We start from the raw sequence: 21962 nt of genomic DNA, 5'->3' as shown, positions 1-21962 counted from the left end.
GCCAGTACTGAATAGTGGTTTGATTACTCTCCCGTGTATTACATATCATTTTCCTGTCAACCCGTAACAGCAAAATATTTGCCTTTCCGTATAGCTTTTCAATAGGGAAGTGCTCAATTTGGCCATCAAGATTTGAGTATTCTCTAAATAGCGTTATTTTTTTCTTGAGTTTCCTCCTGCAGAGAGGAAAAGGTGAGAGAGTTGCACTGGGAGAGGACTCCCCAGGTATCTGAGGTACATCAAAAGTAACACAGGGAAAAAACCTGCGGATAGGTAGATATAGATGTAAACTTTGGGTGCAGATACCTTTGAAAGGTATGACATGCTTTGACGTTCCAGCATCGGTTTCTCCAGTACATTACCACTGATGATGCACAATGTATCAGTGTTTTGAGATCCGTGCCAGGTCTGTGCTGCTGGTTGAGCATGGGTGATAAACCACCCTGTTGCCCAACCTCCTTTCTTTCACTTCAGACTCTTTCCTAATAGGTCATTAGTCACAAACAACACCTGCTTATAGAGATTGATCATTGTCCTTCCTACAGAATTCCCTTTTTGTTCCTTGACTGTGAATACATCATTCAGTGTTTCACCCTGTATTGACAAAATCAATGTCATTTGAGGGCTAAATTTTCAAGGATGCTGATTTCTTGCATTGTAATTTCTGGATGACTAATGCAGGATGTGGGGAACTGTTTAACCTCCAGAGGTTCTCAGTGTCGACAGCTTCATTTTACAAAGCCCACAGCAGAGAGGTTGTTACAAACCTGGTAGTCTTGCTCTGCTACTGGAATGGTAGGTGTAGCACCTTCAGGATGCTTTGTAGGAATTTGAGTTGAAAGGCTCAAATACAGGTGTGGTTGGGATGTTCTTAATGTTACTTTTATACAAATGGATCCATCTTGCAGAAGTCACTTCCTTTTTTAAAAATCATAGGGTTACTACTTTACATTCTTAGGATTTATTTTGATTACAGAAATGGAGATGTGACCCATAATATAAATATAATATAAATGAAAAGACAAAAACAAGCTTCAACACCCTCACAATCAGGTCAAGAAGCTGTTGCTTTAAACTCACTTAAGATGATGGCAAACATCTGAAAGATATTTCGATTTTGATGCAATATCGATGCAACGTATGACAGCCAGGGCAGAGGGAAAGCTGCGGGGCTCCTGGTGCTCATGCTCAGACATTGCTGATTGCAGCCCTGACAGGCACCGTGCTCCATGACAGGCTAATGAGGATCTGCTGAAGTACCCAATCTGCAATGAACTCATCAAATGCGCATCCTAACAATACTTTGCTGGAAAGCTACTTGCATCATCTGTGCATGCTTGAGGGATGAGCAGTAGGAGCAAAACCACAAATCTCTTTATAAATAGAGCTTTATTCCTAACGCAGTAATTAAGCAGTAATTAGAAGTTGTGTGAGTAATGGGAATAGTTGCAGGGAATTAAAAGATCTTGTCCATGGGGAAAAATTGCATAGTGCCAACATCTCAGAGGGGTGGAAAATGGGTGCATGTAAAGCTCAGATGTTTTGCTCACATTAACAGCAATCCCAAATTAAATTCCATTCTTAATTTATGAACATTTGGGGGAACTATTATGAAGTAAACAGTAATTTTTTCAGCTCTGCTGAAAGGCCATGAAGTCATTAAATTGGAGAAAAATAGTTCTGAAATTAATTTTTTTTTACTGATTTTTTGCCAAAAGGTAAAGAAGATAATTCTGCATTAGTGATAGATACTCAATTGTAAAGCCTATTTAAAAAAATAAAGTGAGTTGATGGATGTTGGCTTAAGATAAAAGATTCTGAACTTGCACTTGACCCTAGACAGAATCACTTTCAAAATCAATGCCTAAATATACCTGTTTTTGTCACAATCTCTCTTCCTCTGTCTCTTAACCAACTCTCTGCCCAGAGTTATGTGCTGGCAATTCCTGTTAGACAATAATATGGCAGCAATTAATTATCAATGTTCTTCTGGATTTGGGACATGCTTCCTGTCAACTATTGTACATAATGATTCATGGTCCCTCCTCGTAGAGAGCTGACAATCTCTGGATGCCCCCCAGATTAATTTTCTGTAAGTAGTTCATTTGGTATAATTTATGGAAACAAATAACCTTCACAAAATACTATATAAACCCAACTTGTATTGAGGGCTTGCATACAATACTCATATCCATGGGCACAAGGGATAAATGAATTTGCAGATCTGTACCACTATCTTCACATGAAGGGAATGGGGAAGACTACTTCTCATACTCCTATGATTGCAATTTTTGACAAAGCCTCAAATTCTCTCTGCCTGTCCCTAGGCAAAAATAATTGGTTCTGTGTAGTCTGACATCTTCGTGTTTTGGAGATTGTGAAAAAAAAATGCAATTACAAAGAAGATATATAATAATATAGATAAAAGACTTGAGCACCTATGGGTTGAAGAAACTCTTTGGTATATGAAGTAATGACTGGCAATGGAAAGATAATTAGTGTATTTTATCTGATTTAATTTTGCCCCAATAAAATAAAATCTACCAGTGTCAGCAAAACAGAAATTTCCAACAGAGAAAGAGGCGCAGGATAATTAAGAAAAGAAGGTAGAGTTTTCTTTTAACCGATTCATAGCTCCATCGGTATGCCAGTGTGGGAAGGAAACAACCTGTGGAATCTGTTTTGCAGAGCCCTGAGAGACCTGCAGCACATGCATCTGGGGCTAGATTCTAACAATTTCCTTTCCACAGGCTTGTTGTGTTGTAGCACAGTTGTGGTGATGATCTCTGTGGTGACGTCAAGAAGATAGAATGTGAATTAGGATAAACATTGCCTGCTGGTAGGGAAATCCTGTCCTTGGGTGGGTGTACAATCTCCACCCCTTCACCAGCAGCACCCCCTCACCTCAGGGATACAACAGCAGCAAACATCAGAGCAACCTGACGGATGCTCTTGCCCCAAGGCAGGCCAGTGTACAAACAAGGAGGCATCGAGGGCTCTCCAGCAGGCTCCTTTTTAATTTGCCAAGAAGGACTAAGCCCACAATGTTTTTGGAAAGGTAACTTTGCAGGACGGAACTATAGCTGTTTTTTTTATCAAGTACATGTCTTTCTAAGCACCCATATTTGTATTTGAACAGGTGTTGCACCTGACAGCATCACATATTGGGGCTCCAGTAGACTAAATTAATTACAAATGGTCTTTCCAAAAGCACTTTATACCATTGGAATAAAAAAAATAAATTAGATATTGTTTGTAAGAAGACTGTGATTTACAGGTTGAAATCCCTGTGACTGTACAGTTTGATGTTAAGAGGTGTTATTAGCGATAATAGATGTAAAATACCATTTTTACTTATCCTGGGGATTCAAAAGGAACCACAAGTGACAAGACTACATTCTTTAGTGTTCAGCTTTATAGAAGATTTATGTGCAGCCAGGAGACTCAAGTAAAAGTTTACCACACATTCAACACTTAGTGTTGTACAGGAATTAAAGAGTATCTCATAATATATTCCAAAGAAGATGAGGTATTTTACAAATAAGAGGGCACGTGATTATTTCAAATCATGTTGAACAACTTCCTTTGTATTTCTTCTTAGTTCAATATATTCATTTTATGCTATATTAGAGTATTTTGTTTTCATGTAACAACATTCCTGAAAAATGCTTTAATTTCATCGCAACTGTTACTAAAAGACCTACTGTCTGTACGGGACACTTTTGAGTGTATGCATACCTCTAGTCACCTCAAGAAAATGTATGAGCTGAAAAAAAATTATATGCAGATGTGTTTTTAGGAAGCCTTGGGTTCTAAATACTATTTATTTCCCAAGCTGTTTAGTATAAATAATTATAAGTAAGACTTTAAGCAGGACATAAGATTAGAATCCTTTGGGGGAAGACAAGTCCAGTAAATTAAATTTAAAAACATAATGTCTATTTATAACTTTTATAAATATCATAAATATCAGCAATCATCTCTGTTCTGTTTTATCCTCAGCTTTTCTATCTTGGTCTTTCTCAGCTTTAATGTTTAAGTAATGAGGTAGTTGCAGTCAATTTTTCTGCTTCTATTTCTGCTTTATCTGTTCACAGATATGTTTTTGTTAACAGAAATTGTTAGCTGTTTCAAATGGCATACAAACTTTCTCAAAAGAAAATACCTATCAAGATCATTAAATACAGGTACGTTCCGAGCCTGATTCTGGCTCCTGCTGGAGCTGCTCCATCCTGGTATATCAATTTGTATCACATCAGTTTGTGACAGCCACAAATCTATCTGAGAAGGAGAGTCCTCCGTGCTGAAAAGCCTCGTGCTTGAGACTGACCATATGGCCATAACCCAGAGAAAACTTGTGCCACATCTGAAATGTCATCCCAGCCAACTGTGCTAAGGAAAAGGCACAACATGACATACAACTACTTTTCCTTCCCTTGGCATCCTGCATTAAGCAGAACTCACCCAAGTTCAAAGCCAAAACTTGTGTTTTATCTGCTTATTTTAAATGATTCTTGGGGGGCTTTTTTCTTGTTTACGTTCTAGCAATGCTTTCTTTCTGTACGATGTTTTTAATGTGATCTTTTTAATTTTATAAGCCCTTAACTTTTTATTCCCTTTCCCCAAACTTTTACTAATTTGCCTGTCTCATGTATGAGTGAAATTTTCTTAATTAATGCTATTCCTGTTGCTTTCTTTTAATTAGACAGCAGACACTGTCTCAGAGAATTTCCAGTTGCTCATCCTACAGTATACAGACTTTAAAAATTGTTTTTGAAGGTGTAAAATCCATTCTCTTTTTTTTTTCAGGGTATGTCCCGTTGTGAGTTAATTTAGAAAGAACATTTTGGCTTCCCTGATTCACATCAGTACATCCCCAAGGAAGAAAATTACTAGGATAAAATGATGTTTCTATGACATTCTGTATTTTTTTCTTTATCTTAAAGTGTGGGGTTTTGGTGTGTTTGTTTTTTTTTTTTTTTTTAATACTGGTTGATCTAACTGCATCTGTTTGCTTTTCAGAGTTTAATTTATGTTGGGCTGTAAACTGTCCAAGTAACAATTTGAGTGATGCAGCAACAGAAGGTGACCCAGATTACACAACACTGCATGCTAATGCCAAGTCTTCTTGTTTAATGGCAGCTGCTCAAAGCTTTGTCTTATTGTAATTCACATTCAACAGACACAAATCAAACACGCTCCTCAGACAGACACACATCCTGCCTATCTTCATTTTAAACATGTTCAAGAGCTACTGCTTTTCATAAACATATATCAGCCTCACCAGCTGAGGCCATTTAGCTCCTTGGCTTGTATTTACTCTCAACCATCTGACAAAATTATCAAGGAAACCCACTGTGACTTCCAGTATTTTGCATACTTCTGTTTATGTGGAAGTTTGATGAGAATATTTCTCTATAAAAATAGTTGGACTTTTATACTCCCTCATAATGGAGATATTTACAACACCAAATACATCACAGTTGTCTAATAACTGATTTCTCTAGAGGTTGTAATTAAAAGTGCTTATATAATAAAGCATTGGGTGCCACTAAAATATGTAACATGAGCAACGTTAGTGAAGGATAAATTAGTCTAGCTTTTAATCAGATAGGTTTAAATTTACAGGATCAATAGTATCAAAACGCAGCCTTTAAAGTATAGGTACAATTTTAACAGCACATTTTATTGCTGTACTTTCGACACATGAAGCAAGGTATTAAACATGTTTTCATTCTTCATTTAAAAAAAAAAGTTTAAGCATGTAGATCAGGAAAGCTATCGTGCAAACAGTTCATACAACTTTGTTGCATGGACAAAATCTTTTTGGCATCTCCATCAAATTTTTAAAGCCTTCTGACAACAAAAGCTTCCCGCTAGAAGCACTCGTCCAGCCATCTACCCAGAGGACATGTCAGAACAATAAGAAAAAGCGCAAATCTTACTTTTTAAATGGATGAGCAGCAAAAAACTGAGGTAGAAGATGAGTAGAGAGTTAATTCTTGAATGAGCCATATTCATCTTGATAGGACATCCTCCGCGGAGTTGTCTGTTGTCCAAAGGGCTGGCGCTGACCCTCACTGCTGCCTCCCCATCTCTGAAACTGAGGTAAGACCCAAGGCGCCCCGTCCCCTACGAGCCATCTTTGCCTGTGCCCCTCATCAGCCTGTTCACTGCAAACCTACAGACTTTGATTCAAAAGGCACTTGTGCTTGTTAAGGTTTTACTTTGGCAGGTCCGAGTGATTTTTCAAACCTGGTGCAGATTTGTCTGCGAGCTGGACTGGAGTCTCTCCCCGGCTTTCTGCTGCAGAGCTGCGCTGGGAACGGTGCGCTGGGAACGGCTGACACCGCACCTCTGAATAGGCACAGCGATCTAATCTTTCAAAATGCATCACACGTTATCTTCTACTAAACCTCCACTACATCACACTCCTCCTGATTCACAGTATAAACACTGCATGCTTTCCTGCATAAAGTCAGCTAACCAGCACTTTCTGCTTACTGCATTTTTTCTGTATCTTACCTCATTAGCACATGAAGTAAAAAGATGAAACATCCCCATTCCCAATCTTTTTTATAGTTAGATATTAGCTTGTCATCTTCCACAGTCGTTTGGTTTGGTTGTTATTGCTTATGCTGGATTTAAATGCTTTTGCCATCGCTAAAAAGCATAGTAACTGGGAGCTGGCACAGGTCCTCTGAGCTTCGTCGGCTTGTGTTGTAGTTTTGAACTGCTCAGAGAGAAACTAGTCACTTACAGCTTCAGGAGGCAAGATCAATAAGGGAAGGGGATGGGGACAGGGGATGGACTCCATTTCTTTCTAGCCAGAGCTGGCTTTAGACACCGCTGGCTGGTGCCAGTGCACTGAGTCTGTGGGTACTCAGCGGAGCTTCCCCCAGCGGCCCCAGCAGCGCGGCACTCTGGCTCTTCACCGCTGCATGGCACAGGCGATGCCCTCGTTCTGCCCAAAGATGGCTCAGTGTCTAATGCCTCATCCATTGACTACAACTTTGTTCACAGACACTAAAGTCTCGTCCTGGCTAGCAGAAGGGAAAAGGAAGGCAGGCAGCAACAGCCGCAGCAGCCATGTTCAGATACTACCATCCCAACACAAACTGCGGCCTTCTGGCACCTCACAAACCCAGGCATTAAGTTTGTACGTTTCCCATGGGTAAACTATACCATAACTATGATTGCTGTATCATCATTCAGGCTCTGAGGCCAAGAAAGGGATGATCTGCCTATTTGGCAGTGAATCTCCCCTTTCCACCCCCTTCGCTTCTACCAGCCTTTCTGGCCTTGGCCCTCAGTGCTTCCCGCTCCTTCTCCTTGTCGCCGTGCAGAGACCAGCCATTCCCAAACCCAGGAACAACCCTGAAAAATCTGCTTGGCCATTGTTGTATGTTGTAATACTGTAAAACAGATAATGGTCAATTAATTTGATACTGCCTTTTGTCCTCGCTGATTCAGTGGAATCTTCATCCCCAGTTCGAAAGCCTTTGACAATGTGTTTAGCTTTACATGTACACTTAAAGGAACTAAGAACAGACTTAAAGTCAAGCATACGCTTAAGGCCTCAGGTGAGGAGGGAGCAGACTGTTCATGCCAACATGAATTTAAGACAGCTTTTTATAATGGGTAGGTATTTTCACATTCACTCTTTCAGCTCAGTGAACTGAATAATTTCAAAATTTCTCCTACTGCAAGGCCCCTCCTTCTTTCCCACCTCCTTCACGTGCAACTGAGCTCACCCACTGATAATCTCATGGCACATCTTTCCAGACCTTCTTTTACTCCCCCTGGCACCGGCACCTCTGTGGCCTCTGCTTCTTGGGAGGCCTCTGCCCTCCGCCCGCCTTCCTTCCCGCAGGCTGAGCCCCAGCCCCGCGGCCCCCGGCTCCTCTGCGCCCCAGCCCCGTGGCCCCCGGCTCCTCTGAGCCCCCCGCTCCATTCTTCAGGTGACTTCAAAGAGCCCCAGTCTCTCCCACGGCAACCCAGGCTGGATTTCCCCGTCAAATGTCCTGAGTTATGAATAGAACGATGAACTGGGTTCCTAGTGGAAAGTACTTAGGTAACTATACTGTTAAATAAAACTAAATGACTAATTGTATTTTTCAGCTGTTTCCCTTTTAGTAATCCCTTTTGTTTCATGTGTACATTTATAGTTGTTTGGATGTTTTCCTCTCCTTGCCATCTGTCTATTTAGTTTCTGACTGAAATTATCTAGTAAAACATATAAGCATTACAACACGAACATGAAAATACTATTCTGCCGTCTGGGAATTCTTCTGTTGGGCTAAATTATGCAGTTGAGCTCAGTGCTGATCGCCTGCTTTAAGTGCATTATTATTTAAGTTTTTTACTGTATAAGTTACTTAGAAGAACAACATTTTCCGTTACAATCTTGTAAATTTTTTTAAATTGCTTTTGTGGAATTACTTCCCATTAACTGGAATTTGATTACTTCTTATGGTTGTTATAACATTTAACCAGCAGTTATAACTGCTGATTAAATTAATTTCACTTTTACTAGGGAAACACTGTTACTAATCTAGAATTTTAAAACTGAGGAAGAAGGCATAGCTCAATGAACTGTTAGATCTGGTCTGAACATTTACAGATTCAATATACCAGTCAATTAAAAAAAATAAATCCTTTGATTATTTAAAAGTAAAGAGCCAAGATCTTTGGTAAGAAAAGACGAAGTTTTCAATTCTAAGGAATAAATGGTAAATACTGCAACAAAGCAGTCACACCTATTAGATCTGGATTCTTTTCTGGAAGTTATTCAAGTATATGCAAAATCTGTGCTCTAGGCAAATCTTTCAGTCCTCAGACATGAAGATATGCCACCAATCTGAGAACATACCTGTGTTGTGTAAATGCACATATTAACATTCGAAATTAAATAATTTGCCAAGTAACTCTTTGCTAATCCATATAGCAAGTGTAGGAACAAGTGCTACATCTTTTGAAAGTTCTTAGGAATGAATTGCTTTCAGGATGGCCAAAAAGAGCTGCTATTTCACCCTGTTTAATACTTAGCTCTGCATTTCTCAATGTCTATTTCAAACGTTTCTTCTTCTTCATGAGCTATTCATATCCCAGAATTTAAATGGGGAGCAAACTAAATTAACTTATCACTGCCCCAATTCCTTGAAGTTGCCTACAGGAGAGGGTTAGAATTTCTGTAGCGCTGGTACTTCATGAACATCATTTGTACCCAGTGAAACACAACATCTAAATGTAATCTCCATACTTTCTCAGTATAGCTTAGATTTGATGAGATTCTGCAACCATGTAAGTCAGAGGCTATGCCATTTTCTCGGGGAAAAAAGGGTTTGCGTTGCCATTTTCTTTTACTTAAGTGCTGCCCTTTTCCATTCCAGTTCCTCCTTTGCAATAATTATGGTGTGGTGTGGTATCAGACTATACTAGTCTGTGTCATGTCTTCTAACGTATTTTAATGCAACCCTGGCCAACAAACTTCATTATCTAACATCTTTTATTCCCTGATATAAGCACCGTTTGCAACTTTCAGATGACAGCAGTAGTAATTAATTGTGTATCTTCTGCCTCTCACTGCTAGGCATGTTGTTTTCTGATTGTTCAATGTCGCTCCAATTTAAAGTGCAATTTTTATTGATGCCATCCTGTGCCTTCTAGGTCAAATACAATTACAGGTGATTTTCTTAAGTGATTGGTATTTCTTTTCCGGTCTGTAAAATGTTATGGTAGTTTTAATCTAAACTATAACATTAACAGAAATCAGGACATTTAAATAATTCATATAAAGTGTAAAATTCCCTTGAGTGTGGAACATGTGGGTTTATAAAATGCTTGTTGCTGGCTAACCTGAAGCTTTTATTAAATCTTTTTTGTTTACTGGCAATTAAAACAATGGTAATTAGTCAGGAGCAGGTGGGTGATTTCATGGAAGAGTGAAAGAGTGACTGAGCTAAAGATAATATTGCCTAGAGAGGTTGTGGATGTGCAAAACTCAGCTGGAGAAGGTCCTAGGCAACCTGCTTGAGTTGGACCTGCTTTGAGCAGGTGGCTGAACTAGAGACCTCTGGAGCTCCTTTCCCATCCATACTGTGGATCCTGTGGTTCTCTGTATATGGTATTAGATTTCCTGCACAAGCTCCAGCCTATATTAGCTCAGTCCCCAGTTCTGTACACCTAATACAGAAAGTTTTTGTGTAATAAAACAGTGCTTGTTTTTTTCCTAGGGTCTTTAGCTTTTCTTGCTAGCATTCAGCAGTGCTCCTTGTTTATATCTTCTGATAAGTTCTTGCCAAATTTCATCACAGATACGTGCTATTGTTCACCATTGGGAGAATTTCATTTTAGGAAAAAGTAGGGAGCACTGGAGCATGAAGTCACTCAGGTCTGACATAGTGCTTTGGCTTTAAAACACATTCTTAAGTATTTATTGAAAAGTCAGGACAATGGAGTTTGCTAGAACAATGGACCTGACCAGATCATCTTCCTGCATATGGTATTTGCACCCTCTTTACAAAACAGCTCATAGATAGCATAGGTTTTTTTAGCTTGTAGCTCTTTGGGTAATTATGAATGAACAAACCAAAGGACAACATACAACCAATGTGAATAAGGGCTGGTTAAACAATCATGTGGATAGAGAGCTGTAACAGGAAGTTGTTGACCTCATTAACAAAACTGCTGTCTATTGGCATTTTAATTAGGCACCTTGCAACAAGAATGACTATGTGCATCGATTTCCTACAACACTTGCAAAATTAATTGTCTGTAAGAGACAATTGGAAACTCCCTTGGCCCATGCTTTTCCACAGATAAATATTTTATGATAATATTTAACTTCTTGTGTTAGCATGCAAATATTACTTCTGAGTTTCTTTTTCTTTGTTAGTAGGGAGGACAAATCTCCAAGTCTCGCTTTGCTCTTTTTATTCCTCCCTTAGCCTGAGTAGCACTTCAAAGCAGAACATTTTCTTCCAGAAGACCCAGCAGAGCACAAGCTTCCACTTCTGCCAATTTGCAGATTATAAATGGTTTTATGAAACTGAAGGGCCATATTTGAAAATGCAAAGTTATTTTGCAAGATCTGCTAAGCTTATTGCTTCCTTAAACGTAATACATTTTTTTGAAATTATAACTACTTTATTGCTTCTCCATGTCGCCATTTTCCTGCTACGCAAGGAGGGTTTTCTACCTGCTAACCTAAAATACAAATCTAACCAGAGATTACAGAAGTGTCAAGTTGATTCACTCAGATATATCTAATTTTGGACATGACAGAAATGGTGGGAGCGATAACCCAGCCTCCACTTCCAATTGTACTTTCAAGCACATGAATTTCAAGTGGTGTTTGCTAGCCCCTTGTGCTTCCTTGTGGCCAGGTACTAGTTAAGGTGCACACTGTTCCAATTATTGCGTTTCTGACATGGAGTTTAAGCTGTTTGGTTTTCATATGAAGTCTCTCCTGAGTATTTTACACTTAGATAGGCAAAACAAAAGTGACTCTGTAAGGTACAACAGGATTCCCCTGGGACCTGCAGAACTCAATAGCGTATGATTCACTTATCCTCATCTTTGATGAATTTTTGCGAAATAACAAGTTTTTACCATATTATGTGTGGTTGTTATCACCAGGGAAGCAATTCCACTGTCAGATGAATGCTCGGTCAGGCCTTGTCAAGGCAGATGAAAATTTGCAATTAGTATTCAGTACCTTGCTGCTAATGAACCGTCTAATCAGGAAGTTTCTGTCTGTACCAATAATCTTCCTGTGAGTGTCAAGGTTACAGAAGTGGTTGACAAAATGAGGCAAATAGTGTTTTTACAAAAGCACTGATATATTTAGTGCTAAATGGGTTGTAAATTTACTTTTTACCTCTACGCTTTTCACTTCAGCAGAACAGACATGTTTAACAGACAAATCCTCTTCTAACTCTCTTTTTTCTTTCCATGAAGAGTGGGATAATTCCTACACCAAACCAGAAAGTCCTAAAATTGTAAGTATTGGGGCTAAATTGAAAACCCCATCTGTTTCAGAGGAGATAATTGCATAGGCAAGCAACGGTTTCAAAGGTATTTGGAAGAGATTTAAGCTAGTATTTCGCTCCGTTTTACCTTATCAATACTAAGTGGTTTCAGAAGGAATTCAGACCCAACAACTCCAGCAGGCAACAGTGTAGAGGGGGAAAAAGCAAGAATCATGAAGGCAGGATTAGTAACCAAGGTTGCTTGATTTTAATACACACTATATAAATATATAGCGCAATTTGCAATGGAAATGCAAAACACAGTACTTGTCAACAAGTAATATTTTTAATGGGTAAACAGAGAAGCTTCTTAATTTTTCCTGATCTCTAATATCCCTTCTAATTTTTTTTTCTTTTTCTTCATTCAGTCACTGTATTGACTGTTTGTGACAAGGTTTTGTAAAGCATCTGACAATTTGGAGCTCTTTGATTTGCAGGTTTCCACTTGAAGGATGTGACTTCAGAAAGTGCAAAGCAAAAATTCCCTGCAGGCATCTCTGAAGTGTCTCAGTGTGGGTCCTGGCAAGTACTAAATTCCTCTTGGAAATCTTGGCCTCTGTGCTAAAGTATTAGATAATGTTATGGGAACAATAGGTAACAGTAAGTGCCCCAAAGGGATATCAAGTTCCTGCTAAGTATTGGTTAAGACAGCATTCGTCTTAATGCTAATGCATTTCTTAAAGGCCACAGTTTTGTACCAAACTAAATCCTGAAAGACTGTCAGTTTGAATTATATTGTTCACAAGGTAAAATGAAATATTCTGTCTTCCAAACTTGTGTTGATTCAGAATATTTCACACCTATTTTAATCACTGGCGGTGATACTGACCTCAGTGAAGATGACATATGTGTTGACATGATGTCACCATGTTCCCATGCCAGTGAAAGGAAACCGACCCCTAGATGGAGATGGCACAGCTTGATCTTTAAGCACCATGATGGACGTGAGAGGGGAAAAGAGTGGTCATTACTACGGTAATTGATTTATATTCTGTTAGTATCCAGAGGGCCCCTTAAATCACCAGGTGGTTTGTCGCTGTATGCAGTTGCTGAACTACATCTTAAATTTGGTGTGTGGGCATGCTGAGGTCTTTGCATAGGCTGAATTTCATGCAGCGCTTTCTATTTTCCTGGGTATCAAGAGTTTTTGACTTTTTTTTTTTAAAGTAAAATAAGGCATTTTTGTAGTAACTTCTTTGAATACAGTGAAAGCCTGGATGAACATCATTGTTGTGCATGGGCAGCTGTTGAGAGGTCTTGTCTTTGCACCCAAATTTGGACTTTAGCACCAACATTCACCAAACATAATTTTGTGGAACTCAGACTTATAAATCTGAGCCCAAGTTTCTGGGGTACAAGAATTTCTAAGCCAGCACTTCTAAGGTAGTTACCACTATCAGAGAGATACCATTTTGCTATCAGAAACTGCATCTTCAGTACCTTGACTATACGATGTTTTGTCCCATATAGAAGCACCTACAGGAAAAGATGTATTCACAGTAGCAAACAAGACGTCCTCACAGCAACCACCATCTGAAGGCCTGTACGTGTTGCAGAAGTTCCTCGTGCCAGGAAGGTAAGATTTCCTCAGCTTTCAGCTGCACTCAGAATTGAGGACATTAACCACCGGTGTGGCAGAGCAAGGAGAAATTCCACATCCCCACAGGACTTTTGAAGGACTTTTTCTTCAGGCCCTCAGCTAACCTACAGGAACAACTCACGTGCCTGAAGAATAGCTGTCAGGGTTTAAGCCAACAACTAGGACCACGTAGCCCCTCGCTCACTCCCCCCCCCCCAAATAGGGTAAGGAGAAGAGGGAGAAAAGGAGCGGGGGGGAGGAAATCATGGGATGAGATAGACAGTTTAGTAGAACAGTAATGGAATACAATAATAACAATAATAGTAATAATAATAATTGTAAAAGTATATACAAAATAAAGTGATACAGCACAAATTGCTCTCACCACCCAATGCCAGGTTGCCCAGCTTGTCCTGAGCAGTGATCACGGATCCCTTTTCCCTGGCCAACCCCTATTTATATACTGAGCATGACATCTATGGTATGGGATATTCCTTTGGCCGCTTGTTCTGTGTATGCTCCCTCTCAGCTTCTATGGGAAGCTGAAAAAGTCTTTGACTAATGTAAACATTACTTAACACATATTGTTTTAGTTGTTGCTATCAACGTTATTCTCACACCAAATCCAAAACACAGCAGCTACAAGAAAGAAAATGAACTCCATCCCAGCTGAAACCAGGACAATAGTAAACGCTGAGCTCTTTTGAAAATGTAGACCTGTATGTTGCTAAATGGTAGAAATGAACTGTAGTCTACAGACACAGCTTGTACAGCTCACTCTTTTCTTAAATAAGATTAATCAGAGTAAATTAAACAGTCTCTGGCAGGCTCTGACTACCGAAGAATGGATCAAACATGAGCCACGTTAACCTTGACTCCCTTCATTCCTGCAGCAGCAAAGTCAGACTTCAGTATACATTGAATGAAGTAGATTAATGTAACATGTCCTTACATAACACTCTTTTTAAATAAGGTGGGAAACCAATAACCCCAAAGTAAATAATTATACCAAATTTCATTTTGACATGGTAGTCTCAATCAGCTAATCAGTCAAGAAATGGAATTAACTTTCTGAAGGCTGGGCATGCAGCACCTACTGTGTTTGCTGTTCGTTACGCTAGAAGCTATGGAAATAACTAGTTGTTCACCATTCACCATACCTCAAACCAGGGCATTAGTCTAAGTAGACTGGACTATTTGTGGTCACTTAATGTGACTCTAACAATTTGGCATTTCTTTAGGACCATATCCCTCTGTATGTCAGAAGCCACACTGATTCCGAAGGTAGGTAGTGCTCTTGTAATTCAAGACAGGAAGAAAAATTTTTATATCTGGCCAAACTTGATGCAAATCGGACACATTCTTTGGCAATAATAGGAGACAAACTTATCCACTCACCTTTATTGTGAGTGAAAGGAAGCACAATTGTTTTGGACTGTATGCCACTGTAAATGTGAGAGCGGTTTTCAAAAAAACTGAGCAGGCATATGAAGTTAGATGGTGGTCTTTTTTAACCATCCAGTCTTTGAAGTGGCCAGGAATGTTTGCAGACTCTTAGAAGGAAGAGGGTGGGTTTTGTGGTTTTTGGTTTTGTTGTGGGCTTGTTGTTATTGTGGGTTTTCTTTAAAACTGACTTTTATTTAAAAATTTCTGGAAAAAATGTTTTGAAAAATTTAAAAGGTATAACCTTCATGCTATTTTATTTTTTTCCTTTGGACAAGTACAAGAATTTCAAAGTGTTTTCAGATGTTCGAAACCTAAATTAAGCTTCCTCCAACCAAACCTTTCAACTAATCCAAGTCACTTCTTATATAAAATATTTTCAAGGTAATAAACAAATATTAAAGATTTCAATATGTGGTTTGGTTTGGCAAAAGGAAAATGTTTTCACAGGAGAGGAAAGCATTCTCACTCCCACATTTACTTTGAAGTCTCTTCTCTCTATCTTTACTCAAATAAAATGCACAAGTGTAAGCAGAATCTAAAAAACACTCATAATAGGAAAAACAATAGTGGATCTTTAGTATGGGAAGGCACCCAAGCATCTGTCAACCCTTTCACCACCGAACCCAACAGCTCTTGGAGCACCCGCGGTCATTGTGGTTGAGATCGGCAAAGCTGCTCCACTGTTGGCAAACAGACAGGTGGCACAAAATTAAGCTCTAGAAAAGGATATGAGTGAGCGTAACTCCTCCAGAAGTAAAGTCGCTAGCCTTTTGTTTAGAAGTGTTACTGTGCCCTATCAATTTTTCCCAATAAAGGAAAATTAATGTAAGAACTGGTTCTCCCCTTCAGCTATTTTTCCTGGAAAACCATGATTCTTCCTAAAATGAAATAACATTAATCTTGGGATAAGAACTAACCGCACCAAAAGAGACACGTGCAACTGGTCATAATGTTGTACTGAAGTTCACTGAAATGGGTTTAGCTCCAGTGACACCCCAGGCAGCAAGTTGGTTTTGTTCATTTTTTTTTAATTCGGGAAGGTCGTTGTTTCAAGACGATTGTTACAGGATTATTTCACATAGCGTTGCACTTTGGAATGACTACAAGAAGACATTATCCTGCTATTGCATTTATATTGACATTTTACTAACTCAGTTATTTAATTGTTATGCTTTTTACTTTGGTCAGGATGATTTCTTTAAATAACTTTTCTGTAGAGATTTCTTGTACAAACTTCTTTGCTGTCTGTTTGTGCCTATTGTATCACTACCAAAGCAGAATTAATTCTGTGTTTCTGGGGTTTTTTTAGTTAAACATTTTTCTTCTGTGCTGTGTGCTTGCACAGTGCGCGCTCTTACTACTGCTTTTTTGACTGGAAGCAAGTTCGACTTGCTCCAGGTTTTAATAGTGGCCTTAAAGCATAATTAATTTACTTGTAATCTGCCTCTTGATATCAGAATCTAATTATATTTTCTTGGGAAAATGTTGTAATTACTATTCAAATATAATTAAGAAATCAGATAATGAATGTCACCTAAAATAAAAGATGGTCCTGAAATTCTCACTTACACTATAGTGATGCTTCAGAAACAGATACAATGCTTTCATTACGTAGTGTTTCTTTCTTATAGTGAGCAGAGTTATACAAGATGTGAGCTTCGAAACGGCGGCCTTTCATCCTGACTGTAAATAAACTGGCAATGCATCATAGAATATGTAAATTGGGCTCAGGCAAATGAACAATGACAGATAAAAATGCTCATATAACCCCAAAACATTCTTCAGTTTTTGTAACTGAAAAAATGTATTGTAGATTTATACATACCTTTAACTTCATAATTCAAAACAAATAGCATCTACAAATTATATGGATAGTGATTAAGGAGAGTATAGAATAGCATTTTAATCTCCTCCTACACCTTGAAGCACCCTGCCTCTCTAGCAGAGAGATGAATTTTGATTGCCTGACAACTGTAACCATGTGAAGGTTCATCACAAAGGGACGGAGAAAAGCTCTGGAAAGCCTTGATAAACACTGAGCTGGTAGGCCCATCTGACTCTTCTAGCTGTCCTTATAATTACATAGTGGATATTATTCAAGGACACAAAGGTTTAAAAGCTACTGGTAATTTGTCAGCTTCATGCGCTAAGCTTCCAACAAAATAATATTTTTCGCCTTCTAACTTTTTACCCCATTCAGAAACTTCTATGCATTATACTTTATTTCTGAAAATGTCTTCAATAGCGAATGTTTTTTTTTTCCCTAATGAGTACATTGTACACAAATGTTTTCTATATGCATATATAGCTGTACCTTAACCTGTGCACCAAATTCTATTTTCTACTGGGCAATGTGAGGGTTCCGCAAGTGCATGACTGTACGGCTCAAATGCGCCAGCGTCTGCCACATCCAGCTCAAACAGCCATAAGTTGGCTCTGACAGCACAAACAGAGGTGCTGTAAGTATAGCAGAGGTCTTTTCTGACTGTGGGTGAACGGGATGGAGCGGCGTGTGACAGAGCTGCACTGTGGAAAGGGGCAGGAGATGGCGCTCTCTGGCAACACAGTTCTGTTTCATATGTAGTTCAACAAGGTGTTTATATCCAGGCACAAAGAACCTGGTTGCATTGCACCATACCCTAACTGAGCTAGGCTGGATAACAGATGCAGGGCATTTAGCTCATGTGGAACTTCATATTAACTTAGTTGGACTGCTAACAATATTAAGGAAGCTTTTAAATTTGTTAATTTGAAATGAGATAGCTAGTTCAACACCTCTTCCTTGTGTCATCACAGGCAATGCATTCCTTAAGACCCTGGAGGGCCAGGACTATGTGCTAACCTGAACAAGAATGGACCCTAGCATGCTCAGTGCCCCATTTCTTCAACTCCAAACAATCCATAAACTAGTCAACCCCTCAGTACATCAGTCTAATACTATGTCAAATACGCTGTCAAGTTTCAAAGTAATTTGAGTTTCAAACTCTCTATATCCTTGCAAGCGTACTAGATAAAAGAGACTCAGAATCTGAAGTATAAATCAGTACAAAGCCTTTACCTGAGACTTTTCAGAGCAGAACTCCTAACTTCATGTTCTCTATGAATTTGAAGAGCTAGAATAACCTTTAGGGTCCTACCATGACAGAGAATATATATTAAAAGATTGGCATTTCATGCAAAATGCAACTACTTTTCTTAGGGGTAAAAAACTATGAATGACTATGGAAAGGATGGAGAAAGAGAGACTAGAACGGCTCTTACTTGTATCCTGTGGCCCAACAAACAGCACCAGGTCTGACCATAATAAAGCCCCAATTACCTAACTCTAGGGGAGAATAGCTGGCATTTCCTTCCACACGATGATTTAATTGGGCCTGTCAGCCAGGGGTAATTGGTTTCTGGTTGACTGAGAAAAGTGACAGTGACATCAGCTCTCTGCTACCCTTCATTATTGAAATTCTTGTTGTATCGTAATAGGGCCTCAGCACACAGGGCTCTCCAGCAGCGTTTACAGGTCTCTCGTCGTGCAGTGCAATGGAAATGCAGAAATGTAAGACACACAGAAACTTTTCAAGTTGTTTACCCCATATGTTTTCATAATATGAGGATTTTTGAGAGCCAAGATTATTTCTGAACAGAAAAGTCTGGGTTTGCTTGTTTTACTGGAAATGTAGTAATATTGTTGCAGTCATGATGGTCTAAGACTATAAACAAGGCAAGGTTTATTGGGAGAGGCAATATCTTTTATTAATAAAGCTGATATGGCTGGAAAAATAAAGATGATTTGGGGCACATGAAGCCTTCTTGTGGTCATGTGCCCAAGGTTGGTCTGGTTTTAGTTCAGACGGTCACATACACCATCTGAACTAATAACAGAGATTACGTTTCTCCCCAATTCTTGCCTTACTTATAGGAAAACACCTCTTTGATGCTACTGGTGTGTTATTGCAAAAGGTTTAATTTGTTCTGTTGAAAGCACGGTCCAAAACAACAGAAAATTGATGTAAATCCTTGTTTCTTCTTCAGGCAGGGTTTTTTTACAGTGATTTTGTAACACTGCTTGAGACTTACACGGGCAGGGGAAGACCAGGTATTTCCTCCAGTGTTATTTTCTTTCACTCAGCTTTCCTCTCACCCTCCCTCCTTTCCCCAGGGCTGCCGAGCACTAGTGGATCAGGTGGAACAGACAGGGGTGACCGTGACACAAGCACTGGCAGGAATGTACACGGGCAACTTCTCTCTACCCAGGGGTTGCTCCAGCTGGTATATTTTTCAAAGTGCAACAGGAATGCAGCACGTTTATGAATCTACCTGTAGAGCAAGCCTTGTACTGAGTTAGGACCTAAGAGACTTAAGAAAACTTCTGTATTATTGTGACAGCAGTGGGTTCCTTGTTCTTGACCCCTGCTAATTTCACCTCGGGGCTGCACTGGAACAGCGTTCCAGGAGGAAATCTGCTCTGTGGAGTCTGTAGCCATACAGCTTTCCCAGATTCCATGCTGCATTAATCCCCCAGAAAAAGATGGCAACGGCCAAGATCATTGTTATTCAATCCATGCCTGCCGAGAGAACGCAGTCCAAGCAGAGGTACAGTGCCCACCTTCCCGGCGTGGACCTCCTCGGATGGAGTGAGGCAGGCTGATGCAGTAAGCGCAGACCTGGCTTCCTTCTCTACACATTTCACTTGCTGCACCTCCTAGAGAGGAGACAAGAGGAGAACCCCGATCAACAGGATTCACATGCCAAACATCCATAATAGTAGGACAAACCTCCATTTGACTAGCACACCAGAGAGACCTGAATTGAGAGACCGGGGTGGTCTTTCTAAGGCCTATTTGAAAGAATTTCTGGCAATGCTTCCAGCAACGGACTTTATTCAGCACTGTTGGCTACAAAACTTGTTGGAGTCTCCAGACAAACTTATAACCCTTCCACTCCAGAGCCTAATTTAAAACACTTGTGGTATGTGGTGACTGGCAATAAAACACAGAGAAATCTCAGACCGGAGGAAGTATAGGCTTTGTGGGTTCCTCCCTGGGTCCCACCCATCACTGACACATCTGGGATACAAAAAGGATGAATGACAGCATGGGTCATGTTTCATCAGTGTCATACACCGTGAACCCCTGGCAAATTAGCTCTAAAATTCCTAGAGAAATAGACATTTACCTTGGATAAATGTCATGGCCAAAGTGAAGGCGGCTGTTTAGAAGGGGATGTGAATGTTTATGCTACTAGATTTATAACTGGGTATCTACAGTGAACAGCTGTTAAAGAATGTATTGGGAATAAATTGAAATTACACAGCCAGGTCTTAAAACTTGCATGCAATTTTAATGTAATTTTATTTTCATTTGGTTAGCAGCTAAGTGCTTAACATCAGAGTTGATTCCTTATCTGCTTATTGTTTAAATTGTATTTGATTCAAATACCTGTCACCTGTACCTCAGAAGTGAAGATTTTGAGCTGTAAAACAAGTATTTCGAGATGAAACCACCTCCAACACCAAACCTTCTTGCACAAAGCTACTTCTTAATTTCCAGCATTTCAAGAATATTTATTTGATAAATATACTATTTTCTTGGATGGATCTACACAGCTCATTTGCTAATTATGTACAGTCTCACATAGATGAGCAAGTACTTATTCTTTGATTGATGCTGTCTCTTTAATTAGCATAAAAGTCAGCCTTTTTCTGTATGTGACAGATATTCTATTAACTGGCAAGCAAATTTATCGTGAATAAGCATTGGAACAGAAAGGATTAATATAGTTAAATTTTGCCTGGACCACTTCAACGATAAAAGAATTAATGCTGAAAGAACCATAGTGACCTGAGAGTTCAAGGACATTTTGTTTCCAGAGTGTAATTATGGTAGCAATGCCAGCCATGGTAATGGATCACTTAGCATTGTATAATTTTTCTTTGAACTAAATCCTTCCTGGAACATAAAACAGCAAAAGAGAAAAAGTGTTACCTAGGCTTGTGCTAAGTCAAAATGCCCGCTGAACTTGTAGACTTTGGCAATTAGGACAGACGTAGATGCTTCGTAGACTGCCAAGAACCCATACAGTACTCAACAGAGAGTAAACAATATCAGATACAGAAAAATACAAAACTAGGTAGTTACTTAGAGGGGGAAAAAACACGACCCAAAACCCAACAACACAGAAGAAACAAATGGTATGGTCAAAGACATGGTATTTCCTTCTTAAAGTGCAATGGGAAGAAAATGATGAGCGGGCCAAAGTCCATGCTGTAATGTAAAGCTGCAACTTCTGCTTTCTTTGTGGGGAGACTGGACGCCAACTCTAAGCTCTGCTGATGGAAGCAATTATGCCCAGAATATTTTTGTTTGCACATAATTCTTGACCTATTCACATCTAAGGACAGGCACTAAGTTTGGTTTTAAATGGGAATAAATGGCTCCTACCAGCAATTCAACTTTCTGCAAGTACGTGCAGAAATATAAAATCTCAGAAAAAAAAAATTAGGTATGTTGAACAACCGCATGAATGTTTCCATGCCAGGGAACAGGTATGGAAAACTCTGGTCCATGACAATCTAGTAGTTACAGACTGAAAAACACCTCAATCCCACAACAGCACAATGACAACTAAGCGCGTCTCAGGCCTGTTCCACGGCACAGTTTCCTATCCTGGTTACACTTCTTGGCAAAATAGTTCTCATCAAGGCTGCATTTTCCTTATGTATTTCACTCATGAATACTCATAAAGCGCATAGCTCTATGTTTCCACCCTGAAGATCCTTGCTATGGAAACAGTGAGACCCAAGAAGCCAGTTAGCTGGCTAAATGTTGTTTTTATGAACTTGCTATTCAGACTAGAGTGAAAGGTAAGGTTCAGCTTAAAACTTATAGAGTGTTGCTCTCAAAACTTCCTTT

The 21962-nt window shown here is 39.4% G+C and overlaps 1 protein-coding gene and 1 long non-coding RNA gene across 5 annotated transcripts in view; one reads left to right on the top strand and one right to left on the bottom strand.

Annotated features, from left to right (window-relative positions):
• The window catches only part of CRB1 (crumbs cell polarity complex component 1), a 132444-nt gene extending 126230 nt beyond the window's left edge, over positions 1–6214 (bottom strand). For all 3 annotated transcript variants that reach the window (XM_074596852.1, XM_074596850.1, XM_074596851.1), the window contains exon 1: positions 5946–6214. In XM_074596852.1, the coding sequence (XP_074452953.1) occupies positions 5946–6021 (76 nt within the window). In that variant the 5' untranslated portion in view covers positions 6022–6214. The remainder of the gene's footprint in view (positions 1–5945) is intronic.
• Positions 1–20886, top strand: part of LOC141747127 (uncharacterized) — a 42128-nt gene extending 21242 nt beyond the window's left edge. The window contains exons 2-4 of one of the 2 annotated variants that reach the window (XR_012588607.1): positions 12470–12554; positions 13503–13608; positions 19211–20886. This is a non-coding gene — a long non-coding RNA (uncharacterized LOC141747127). The remainder of the gene's footprint in view (positions 1–12469; positions 12555–13502; positions 13609–19210) is intronic. The other variant, XR_012588606.1, reaches the window with a different exon arrangement.
• The last annotated feature ends 1076 nt before the right edge of the window (positions 20887–21962 follow it).

This window comes from Larus michahellis, chromosome 8 (assembly GCF_964199755.1).
Source record: "Larus michahellis chromosome 8, bLarMic1.1, whole genome shotgun sequence".
NCBI classification, from domain to species: domain Eukaryota; kingdom Metazoa; phylum Chordata; class Aves; order Charadriiformes; family Laridae; genus Larus; species Larus michahellis.
Note: the sequence above shows the minus strand (reverse complement) of the source record. Positions and strands in the feature narration are given on the sequence as shown.